At 37.2% G+C, this 12,101-nt stretch overlaps 1 protein-coding gene across 4 annotated transcripts; it reads right to left on the reverse strand.

Annotated features, from left to right (window-relative positions):
- Positions 1-3,134: 3,134 nt before the first annotated feature.
- Positions 3,135-11,970, reverse strand: LOC137032120 (piggyBac transposable element-derived protein 4-like). 4 transcript variants are annotated; one of them, XM_067403693.1, is made up of 4 exons: positions 9,321-9,891; positions 7,312-7,514; positions 4,654-5,895; positions 3,135-4,542 (listed from the first exon to the last, which is right to left on the reverse strand). In XM_067403693.1, exons 1-4 carry the CDS (start codon positions 9,594-9,596, stop codon positions 4,269-4,271), a joined length of 1,995 nt encoding a protein of 664 aa, XP_067259794.1. In that variant the 5' UTR covers positions 9,597-9,891; the 3' UTR covers positions 3,135-4,268. The 4 variants fall into 4 exon arrangements, with proteins under 4 accessions (XP_067259794.1, XP_067259793.1, XP_067259792.1 ...); XM_067403692.1 differs by lacking the exon at positions 9,321-9,891 and adding an exon at positions 11,669-11,970 and having other exon boundaries at positions 3,136-4,542; XM_067403691.1 differs by lacking the exon at positions 9,321-9,891 and adding an exon at positions 11,669-11,970 and having other exon boundaries at positions 3,136-4,542; positions 7,312-7,517.
- Between the last annotated feature and the right edge of the window lie 131 nt (positions 11,971-12,101).

A 12,101-nucleotide genomic window follows, 5' to 3' on the forward strand; every position in this document is an offset into this window, starting at 1 on the left:
TCATATTGAATTGCAAAACACATTTGCAGCTATTGAGGTGGGGTATGGGTAAGGTTAGGGACAGGTTTGGTGGTATGGGTAGGTTTAAAGGTAGGGGTAAGGTGTAAGGGATGGGTCAACAGTGTAATTATAAATGTAATTACAGAAATTAATTACAGATGTAATTACATGCAGGTGGTATACTTGAGGTATACTTAAAAGTATAATTAAGTATTCTAAGTATACTTGGTTTGTAGTTGTGTTTACTCTTTTGATAGATTAGCCTATAAATACAATGTTAGAAAATATTGATTCATAAAGATACATGTTCCCAATTCTGAGTATTGTTTTTTTTTTTTTTTTTTGCGCATCCCACTGATAGTGTACATAGGAATTTACTTAAAATCTACTTAACTCATTCCCTGCCATTGACAGAAATTTCTGGCAATCCATGTTTTCACTGTAGTTTCACTGTTCACTATAGTAAGGGGCACTATTACGCATATTCTAAAAGTATATAGAATATCTGGTTTAAAACACTGCCCAAGAAGAAGCAGAAACAATAGATTTGGCTGAATCCCAAATAGCACACTGCCGTGCCACTGCGCGTGTCCGTTAGGTCCACGAGACCGTAGGGTGTCCCCCTTAAATGTGTAATTTTTATACACTAACAAGTGGACCAATTTAGTCCCAAGTACTGAAATAGTACACTTACTAGTATACTACAAGTATAGTAATAATTTTAATATTTTTTATTATCTATTTTATTTTTATTTGTTATACATATTTTTATTTCTTAGGCATCTGTTGTGATTATTTTATGATTTTAATTTCCTTTTTTATGTAAAGCACTTACTACATAAAGTATACTTTAAATATACTTGAATTTTATTTTTACTTTCATTTACTTTTATATATTTTAATTTTTCTAAGTATACTTAAAATTAACTTGATGATTCATTAAAATTTGACAAAATCAGGGTTTATTTTTTAATTAAGAACACTGGCAAAGGTGAAGCCATTTTTGTTGTTTTATGATTTCGAGAGAGTGATGCATACTTTCATGTCTTCATATCTGGACAACTGAAATTCCCTGTACGTAGGGATTAGTCAGTCCACTTTATCACGACTGCAAATTATCCAAAATGCTGCATCGAGATAGTTGACAGGCTCTCAGAAACAGGACCATATTACTCCTATTCTGTCTTCTTAAGATTGGCTGCCAGTCCTTTATAGGATTGATTTTAAGATTTTGTTGTTGCTTTTAAATCTTTATATGGCTTGCACTACTTTTAGATTTGTTAAAACTATACTCACCATCCAGATCACTTAGTTCCTCTGACCAGAAACTCTATGTCTAAACGTAAATTTTGGGGCGATCACGCTTTCGCAATGATGGCTCTGAGGCTCTGGAACACTTTGCCTTTGAATATTAGAACATCCTCCACACTGGTGTCTTTTAAATCTCTTTTAAAAACTTATCTTTTTCCCCTGGCTTTTTCTGTTAGATCCTATTTATTGATATATTGGTATTTTGTCATTTCATGTTGTGCAGTTAGATGTCTGTTTTGTACAACATTGATGTGTAATGTATGTTTGCTTTTTTGCATATGTTTGAAAATTGAACAACACATTGGTCAAGTAACTGTATTTTTCAAACTTAAAACCAGTTTGGATCATGACCACTTAATATATATTAGTTAAATCTCATAATAATTGATAGTGATGATTTGTTAAACACAGTGACTCATAACCTCATTGAACAATCTGAACTCTGACCTGCTGTTTAGATTAAAGTACAAGTGATATTTTCTAACAAAAATATATATCCGTATATAAAATAGATACATCTCTCCACAAAAGTTATATGGTCAAGTCATTTTCAGCTTGTTTAATGTAAATGTACTTTTCAGCTGCAGGTCATTTATACGTCTTGTCTCTTTAGTCTTTCTGTTGAGTGACAAAATAAGTCTTTTTTACAATTTTACAATTCTAATTCCATTTCAGTGCAGTAGACAGTTAAAGTCGTTGTGTATTTACCACTCTTAAACTTATTCCAGTTTGATATAAACCCAACTAAACCAGATCACTTCCATTAGAAACCTGTTCAGCTCAATCTCTCTTATATTTCTATCACTTACCTGTAAGTATCAGATGTGTACACAAGGCTCTTTGAATGTCTCAATAAATATTCTGTTGTTTAAAGCGGTTGATCATTTCAGGCGTCCACACTGTTGTTGATTAAGGTTCACTTGCTCTGAATCTCTCACAGGGATGTCAGAGGTCAGATTAATCTCAGTGTTTGATATATAGCCAATACAAGTGAACCAGAGAAGAAATATTTGTATGAATTTCTAAATGTCTTTTGTGATCCACAGAAGAAAGTTACTTATTTTTACAAGACAACGATGTACTAAAACTGGAAAAGTTTTTTTTCTTTGTACACATCCATGAAAATGATTTAAAAAAAGCTGTATTATGCATACCAGACAAGTAGTCATCAATTTGTTGTACTAAATCTGCATGATTGACCTGTATTTGTTTTCTGTGGATCAGGAGCTGTTTTACAAAATGTCACTTTTCTGTTTAATCAAAGTGAATGTTGTTGAGCTTTAATAATGATAATACACCATACTTGTGTGCAATGTTCAAAGATTTGGAATATGACTGCCATGTTCTCTCACATCCACATTCATTGTTTGGCAATGCAATTTTAAATGTCCAACTATATGAACTGATTAGTATTTCATGAAGGAAAGGAATTCACATGGACATTTTGGTGTAGTTTTGGTTGTACCATATGCTACAACCTTTTCTTATATACCCAACTGATTGAGCTCAATAAAGTATTGGCACTGAAAGTGGCTTTTGTCATGCAAACAGAAGATCAGGTAAGCCTGGAAACTAAATCATAAAATGCATTTACGCTACAAGGACTCTGTGGCAAGAACAGCTCTCTGCTTCGACCCGGGAGGCTGCCAACCTTGAGAAAGATGTATCTTATGCATGCATGAACAGAAAAGTGACTTTATTAAATGTATTGATGTTAAATATTGTAGATATCGATCAGATCAAAATCCATGTGAAAACTCCGCCCCTCACTTCTGTCCTGCAGTTCTGTACCTGGATAGTATTCGTTTCAGTCAGTTCTGAATCGGTTCTTTCAATAACTCCCTTTATTCTTCAACTTTGATTTTTTTTAAACAATGCAAAAGTTCAAAAGTTTGACGTTAGTGAGAATTTTCTACATTTTTTTGGAAAGAAATTAATACTTTTATTCAGCAAGCATGCATTAAATTGATAAAATGTGACAGTAAATACATTTATAATGTTACAAAATATTCTATTTCAAATAAATGCTGTTCTTTTGAACTTTATATTCAAAGAATCCATTGGTAATAATAACGGTTTCTTATTTCTTAATTTAAATCTTTCGAAATAAAACTTTTTGCATGCTTTATTGAAAAAGTATTAAAACCAAGTCGTAAATAAATTTCCAGAAGGCTTTATTTGTAATATTTCAGCCATAGCTTCAGTTTCTGTGGATGAGGTTTTGGTGATGCATGAAGTCAAACTTTCCTCCTGCGATGAAATGCTGTACTGCGCATGCGCACACGCACACACAAAAAAATAGAAGGAGAATTCAGGAGAATCTCTGTGACAGAAAAATATATGTGGAATTAAAATAGGTGGCATTATAAACCACCAGGTTGGCTCAAAATAACCTACAAAATGACATTGGTACCAAAGTGACAGATTTGACCATATTCTGATTTAAATGCCAGTGAAACATTTCCCTTGCCAATGTTTATATTCTAGATGACCATTTGAGGACTTTAAATGCATACATGTAAACCAACAACCTACATAAAATGTAGATAATTTAATACCATTCAAAATATATTTATTCCACTTTACAATGTAACAAAAAAAAAAAAAAAAAAAAAAAGTAATTTCCTGATAAGAGCGGTGCAGGTTATGACGCTGGTTCCCTCGAGATTTTCCTATGTTATATATATTATATAACCCCATAGGAAAATCTTGAAGGAACCAGCTGCGAATTAGACTTCTGGGTTCTGACGCCATACCTGCACCACTCTATTGGAATCAAGTGGGTTAAAAAAACAACCCTTAACAATTTTACTTTCACAGAAGCCATAAATCCAAATCCTTTTTTTTTTTTCCCCATGCCAATCATTGAAACAGCCCCTCTCGGGGATCAAAAAACTTCACAGTTCTTCCAGTGTTGTCTGGTGTGATGTGCTTTGGCTTGTGGAATGAAGAGGGAACTACAGAGAAACCGCTAAAGAGGGAGCAGAGGAAACTGGTGCAGAATCCTTAGGACCCATGTCTGCGAGCTCCAAAATAAGCACCTCCAAGAATGCCTTGCGGGTCAAAGGCTTCATGTTCTTTCTCTTGGCCATTAGTTCCTGTATGATGAATGCATTCTCTATGGTGATGTCCAAAAAGTGATAAAACACACAGTGATACCATTTTTTTGGTTTATGTAGAGCTCTGTAATGTCCAGTAATGCAATTGGATAGATCCACTGCCTCCATGTTCCTATGTGGAAATATAAAATGTATATTTCAAACTCTAAACAGATAAATAGAGCAAATTATGGAAGCTTGTTTCTCACAATTGTGAGTTTATATCGGAATACATTTTACTTACTTGTTGTAGTCCAACACCACAGCTGGAATGGGGACCTCCACAAGGGTTCGATGTGCGTCGCCCTTCATCTTCCTCTGCACAGTATCACCTTTATAGGCTTTGTGGAAGGTGGAACACATTTGCATTTCCTGTGAGTCTTTCCACTCAACAAACAGGAGCTTGTTGTTCCTAATCCAACGCATGGTGCCGCGTGGAGCGTTCCTTGGCAATCTGTTCCTAGTCGTTTTTGGGAAACCTGCCCTGTTTGCCCAAACAGGGCCACAAGCCCAGATCTTTTTACACAAGAGATCCCTGAAGAGTGTGGGACTGGTGTAAAATTTGTCTACAAACAGTTTGTACCCAGAGCCCAACATATTTTCATCCACCAATGCCATAACGGACTCGTAACTCAAGCCCTCGCTCTGTGACGTACATGACTTCCCCTCGTAAACAAAGAAGTCCCATGTATAGCCGCAGCTGCAGTCTGTCAGTGCAAAGAGTTTGTACCCCATGTTTGGAGATTCGTTTTTCATGCATCGCTTGACTCCAGTTCTAGCCTCCGATGTCACCATTCTTTCAACAATGGTGATGTTCTGGAAGGGATGAAAAAACGTCTTGCAGGCCTCCCTAATGACTTGATACAGGGGTTGAATTTTACCCAGCCGTTCATAGGCTGCTGTTCCCCTCCTAATGTTGTTAATCTCATCCTCCCTGCTGTCACTTAGATGAAGAGCTTTGGAGATTGACCTAAATTTCTGGTAAGACATGATTTTTGCAGGAAAGGACAGACTGAAGTGCTGGGACACACTCCAATAGTCAGCTAGTGAAGAGCACTTGAACATGCCCATGTAAATGACCAGTGCTATGTATGACTTCAAGTCATTTTGACAAATGTTTTCCCACACCTTGCCCTTTCTCTCTTGGCATTTGGCTCCATAGCCATTTGTGTGCCCTACAATGGTCTGCAACATTGTTTTTGAAAACAACAGTTGAAAAAACTGCAGAGGACTGCTGCACTTACTCGGTAAAAACTTTGGCCCAGGTTCTTGGACAGGACTGAAGTCCAGCTGAAACGGTTCAACATCCGCTTCATCTGAATTGTGCCACCTTTCTGATGATACACCAGATAAATTATAATTTCCACTCTCTCTGCCACCTCCATCAGCAGCAGAAGATGGGGAAGACAGACGGAATCTCTTTCTCTGCTGTTGACTGGCCTCTGAATCACAGTCCTCCTCTGGTGGGTAGAGGTCAGGTGAAGGTCTATTGCATGACACAAAAGGAAACCCCCCCAGAATTAGCAATATACTTCACAACTCTGCTGACTAGAGGACAGTTTACACCAACACAAATACTCAATTTGTATTCAATTTGTCTGTTTTCCAAAAAATGGAAGACAGGATGAATAGACATGCAAATTTACTTTCCCACAGTAAAGAAAAGCAGAAATACAGTGGTTACCCAATTCACAAAGCAGTGCTGTGCAATTTCTGTTTCTAATCCACTTGTCAAAGAGAAGAAATTGAGTCAGTCAATCTAGTGCTGGACGGTACACCAGTTCATACCGGTTTTAATTTCGAGACCGATATGCATTTTTTAAAAAACGCCATACCGATGCATTTCTGAAACAGCTGCTCTATCTATTTAATGGCCATGAAGCGCTATGTAGTGTATAGAGACTGGACTTTCAAATAACTCACAAAACTGACACGTCCGGGCGCGGAAAGTGAAGTAAACTTCACTTTCCCTGCCCGGACGCATCTTGCATCTTTCAAAGTATACAAAACCATGGATACACACGGATGAGTGAGCTCAACACATGCGCAGTACAGTTTTTTTCTATACTCTACCAGACATTGTGTCATCAAAGGGATATTCACTGGGCAGGATCAGAGAAGAAAAATAGTGCATCCACCATTGCAACATAGTTCAGAAGATACACCAAGAGAACAAGAATCAAAAACAATGGAGAAGGACATGCTTCTAAGTTTACTCGTCTTGTTTTTGAATTGCTCTTTCCACACTCTTCTTCGACGACTACACACTGTGCATAATACGCATGCGTAATGCCAGCCTAGTGGACTCTTCTGTCCTGCTTGTGCATGCGCTGCAGCACGCGCACTGTCCACGCGGTCTCGAAATTTGGCAACCTAAACCCTCATTGTCTTCCTCCGAGTCCGCACTTTCATGACGTAATGCCGCTTTGACTGCCGGGTAAAGTCCTCTGCGTAGCTCACAGTCTTGCAGGCTCAGCAGAAGTGTGCATCAAGGGTGCATAGCAGCCACAAAGGGGGCGCTCACGAGCAGCCTTCTTTAAGCTTAAATGACAGATGGGACACTCATGTGACAAGTGCACATGAACTGTGCCATCTGGGACAGGGTGTGTGGAGCCCTCCGGATGACGAAAATAACATCATGCGGACGGTGCACGAACACGGACGGCTGAAGTATACTTTGGGCTTTACCTGAACTATGAACATTGTTACAGGATTATTTACTCTGAATCAACAATATTTCCATCAAACCCCACTCACTTACTTCAACTGCTGTTATATCAAAGTATATTTGTATTGTAATAAGTAAAAAAAAAAAATTGTTTTTCAAACATAATATTCAACTCACGTGAATAAGCACTAAAATACTTTAAAATCTATCAAGAAAATGTGTAGAAAAACTTACTGATCTAGAATTGAGTCAAGTCCATCCAGAAACATTTCCTCTGCTGTGCTGTCCACACTGCTGGCCACACTGTCCCGGTCACAGATATCCGTATCTTCATCACTACTGCCTGTTCTGTCCTCCACACCATTCTCTGTACTTTTCTTTGGAGCCATCAGAGAGTACTGAAGAGAGTACTGAAGATCAATCATTGCGGATATTTGCTGCTGAATATTAGGAGAGCAAAGAACGAATCAGTGGCTAGCAATAGTATACAGTTTCAGACCAGCAGCAGCAGTTAAAGGTGCCATTGAACGTTTTTTTTTTTTTTTTTTTTTTACAAGATGTAACATAAGTCTAAGGTGTCCCCTGAATGTGTCTGTGAAGTTTCAGCTCAAAATACAGCATAGATTTTTTTAAATTAATTTTTTTAACTGCCCATTTTGGGGCATAATTAGAAATGCTCATTCTCTCCGCCCCCTCCCGAGCTCTCGACTCTATCATTGCATAAACAAAGTTCACACAGCTAATATAACCCTGAAAATGGATCTTTACAAAGTGTTCGTCATGCATGCTGCATGCATGTGTCGGATTATGTGAGTATTGTATACGGTTAAATTGTTTACATTTGATTCTGAATGAGTTTGAGGCTGTGCTCCGTGGCTAACGGCTAATGCTACACTGTTGGAGAGATTTAAAAAGAATGAAGTTGTGTTTATGAATTATACAGACTGGAAGGGTTTAATAATGAAAATAACGACGGCTCTTGTCTCCGTGAATACAGTAAGAAACGATGGTAACTTTAACCACATTTAACAGTACATTAACAACATGCTAGCGAAACATTTAGAAAGACAATTCACAAATATCACTAAAAATATCATGATATCATGGATCATGTCAGTTATTATTGCTCCATCTGCCATTTTCGCTATTGTTCTTGCTTGCTTACCTAGTCTGATGATTCAGCTGTGCACATCCAGACGTTAATACTGGCTGCCCTTGTGTAATGCCTTAAACATGAGCTGGCATATGCAAATATTGGGGGTATACATATTAATGAGCCCGACTGTTACGTAACAGTCGGTGTCATGTTGAGATTCGCCTGTTCTTCGGAGGTCTTTTAAACAAATGAGATTTATATGAGGAGGAAAAAATGGAGTTTGAGACTCACTGTATGTCATTTCCATGTACTGAACTCTTGTTATTTAACTATGCCAAGGTAAATTCAATTTTTAATTCTAGGGCACCTTTAATAATTTAATGCTACACATACAAGTAATTTTCTTTTATTATAATTTTCTTATATTATTTTATATATGAGCAATTTTCACATGGATTTTGATTGGATTGATATCTACAATATATAATTACAATGCTTTTAAATAAGGCCACTTATGTTCATAAATGCATAATATACCATGTACAATGAGCAATATTTTTTAGGAAGCTATTGAACACTATTGAATGGTTAGTTTAGTGAACTATCCCTTTAACTGTATAAGCTCCGCCCCCCATTTCTGTTCCTCGTGATATATGTTGTGGCTAGCGCATGTGTTAGGTAATATAAACAAACCACAAAACATTGTAATCTCGTTTTCATGTTATTTTTAAATTCCAGTTCTGTATAAAATGTCCTACCTTTTAGCACTCAAATCAAATAGTGTCGTTGCCCATGCATCGCATGAGTGGCATTGTTGACTAGAGACAATTAAAACTTCTCGCGTTAACAACATACTTTACCTTGAAGCCTATAGTATGTATGCAACTCATGTGCTAAGACACATACGCAAACAACAACGTTCAATTGTTCGGTTCGTTTTAAAAGACCACAGGCTATAGGACAGAAACATTCTAGCATCCTACTGGGGTAATTTCTTTTTTCGACTTTTACCCAAACATTAAGTCAAATGTTAAGATAGGAAGTTTCTGTAATATAGCCCCAACGTGTGTCATGAACAACTGGGCACACATATTAACGTTTGAACAGTCACTAGCAGATACTTCAACAACTAGTCAAATTTACTTACACGCTTTGATTCAGAAGCGCCAGATTGTCCGACCAAAGTGGGAACTGCTCCATTTTTTAGAAGTAGTCTTTGTGTATAACCGGCATTGTATTCTCCCAGGTTCAGGAAGCTGTCCTTCGTAAAATGCGCAGCACACAAGCGAACTTTTGGGCTGTACTGATCAGGAACAGCGTTGTATATAAATTGTAACCACTGCTTTCTAATTTCCTCCGTCTTCGGAAGGCCAAATAAATGGGTTATGCTTTCGCATTTGAATTCACAGCGTCTCCACGACATGCCGAAAGCACTAGGTTACACTGTCACTGAAGCCTGCCTGTGCCTGGCCTCCTTTTATACCTCTGGGCGGGCCTTTCAAGCTGTGACTTTTACGTTTGCGGAAGCATTTTTTATTATTATTAATTTCTTGTTGAATATCAACAAAAAGGCAGTCAAAGGCTGAATGTGTGTATGTAAAATTTCAGCAAAAGCAACAAATTATTTATATCATAAGATACTTTTTTTTTTTATCCTTAAAGGGTTAGTTCACCCAAAAATGAAAATGTCATTCATTACCCTCATGCCGTTCCACACCCATAAGACCTTTGTTAATCTTCGGAACACAAATTAAGATATTTTTGTTGATATTTGTTGCTTCAGGAAGCTTTGGAGCATTATGAATCAGCGTATCAAATCATGATTCGGATCGCGTGTCAAACTACTGAAATCACGTGACTTTGGTGCTCCGAACCGCTGATTCGACATGCTGATTTATAACACTCCAAGCTTCCTGAAGTAGTGTTTTGAAATTGGACATCACTACATAACTCATTATTTTGTTTTTTTAACGCTCCAAAAATATTCTCGTCGCTTTATAATATTAATATTGAACAACTGTACTCACATGAACTCATTTAAAAATATTTTTTTAGTAATGGATCTTGAGAGAGGAAGTGTCACGGAGCCATCGGATTTCAACTAAAATATCTTAATTTGTGTTCCGAAGATTAACAAAGGTCTTACGGGTGTGGAACAGCATGAGGGGTGAGTAATAAATGACAGAAATTTCATTTTTGGGTGAACTTACTTAAAAAGAAAAGGATCTTACGATATAATAGTATAACAGTATTAATAATCAAGGGTTCACATACTTTTGAATGGGGTAATTTTAATAAATTCAGCTATTTTTTGTCTTATGGATTATATGTAAACATCTTTTATATAAAATATCTTACTCAGGACAGTACTAAATAAAAAATAACATGCATTTTGTATGATATCTCTTGTTTAAAAAAAAAAAAAAAAAAATCAAATTTTCACAGATTCTGCAAGTGGTTCACATACTTTTTCTTGCAAATGTATATGATTCATAATTTTAAAGTGCACCTCTTTACATCTAGGGTTAACAGGAAATTAGAGTAAATTGGTCCTAATTTCACATACTACTTCTCATAATGACAGAACATATAAGTTCTCTTTACAGCACCTGGTAAACATTGTTGTAATCAACATTGTTGTGCTCTGTTAGAGCATTTTTATCAACAAAGATTACACTTTCTATCGTAAAATTATGTATTTTAGATATTATCATTGAATATTTCAAATGTTCATTAAAGGGGTGGTGCGCAGTTTAACATGTCTTCATGCTTCGTTTTTTTTTTTAAAACGCCCTTTTTTCATATATTTTATCTTTATTCTACACCGCTGTCTCAATTGTCATTTGAGCGACCGGTTGACTTCCTGGTTCCATGACACCACGCCCTCCGAAATATGCAATGGGCTCAGACTGGTTAGCTGGCCCAGTGTATTGTGATTTGCTGAAGCGCTTAGTGCACGTTATCCCGGAAACGCCACGCCCCTTACCATTTCAGGCAATAGTTACATGCGTTTCAGTGAAAATGTAAATAATGGCGTCATTATTGCCATATCAATTTGAGCCCGAATCAGACCCAGATAGCAGTAATAAAGATGTATTTCAATACAGAGTGCATTTCTGCAAGGATAGCTACTGACTGTATAACACAGTTACCTTTTGTCATTATAGAAAGAGTGAAGCCAAATATCTTTCGCTTAAACTATGAGCCCATTACAAAACCTAACCATGCCTTTACTGCACTGACCAAATCAAACCAAACACAGAGCCGTGTTTTGCATGCCTGTAGCTGAACGAGCATGTGATGTGGTACACTGATAACAGAATCGCCATCAGAAGTTCGCTGGTGTGATTACATAAGTTTGTTGGTGTTTGTAGAAAAAGCTAACTGGCTAGCGAAGCCAAACCACGTTGGTCTTTGTTTACATCCTTGATGTAACCAAAAATAGCAACAGAAACTATACATTTAAAATATGTACAAACAATAAAATATACTTACAGGTTGGGCCCCAAAAACAGCAGCTTCATCTTTTAAAGTGGGGACTGCTCCATCTTTCAATAATAACCTTCGTGCAAATCCAGCTTTGAACTCGTTTACATTCTGGAAGCTACCTTGCGTGAAATGTGTAGCACAGACAGCTAAATTAGGATTATAATGGTCAGGAACAGAATTAAATATAAATTTTAACCATTGTTCCCGAAGTCCAGTGTCCCTAGGAAGGCCAAACACAAAAGACTTGCAATCGGGGTGAAAATAACAGCGTTTCGACGGCATGGCAACAACACTCTACTACAACGACTCCTTCTCTTCCGTGATGCCGCGCGACACAGCCTCGCCCACTTTATTGCGTGTTCCCGGGGGCAGGGTTTATGTTAATTGCAAGGTTGGTTTACATGTGATGTCCCTAACCGGTCATAATTGAAGGCATTAT

The sequence above is a fragment of the Chanodichthys erythropterus genome, chromosome 12, assembly GCF_024489055.1.
Source record: "Chanodichthys erythropterus isolate Z2021 chromosome 12, ASM2448905v1, whole genome shotgun sequence".
Lineage (NCBI taxonomy): Eukaryota > Metazoa > Chordata > Actinopteri > Cypriniformes > Xenocyprididae > Chanodichthys > Chanodichthys erythropterus.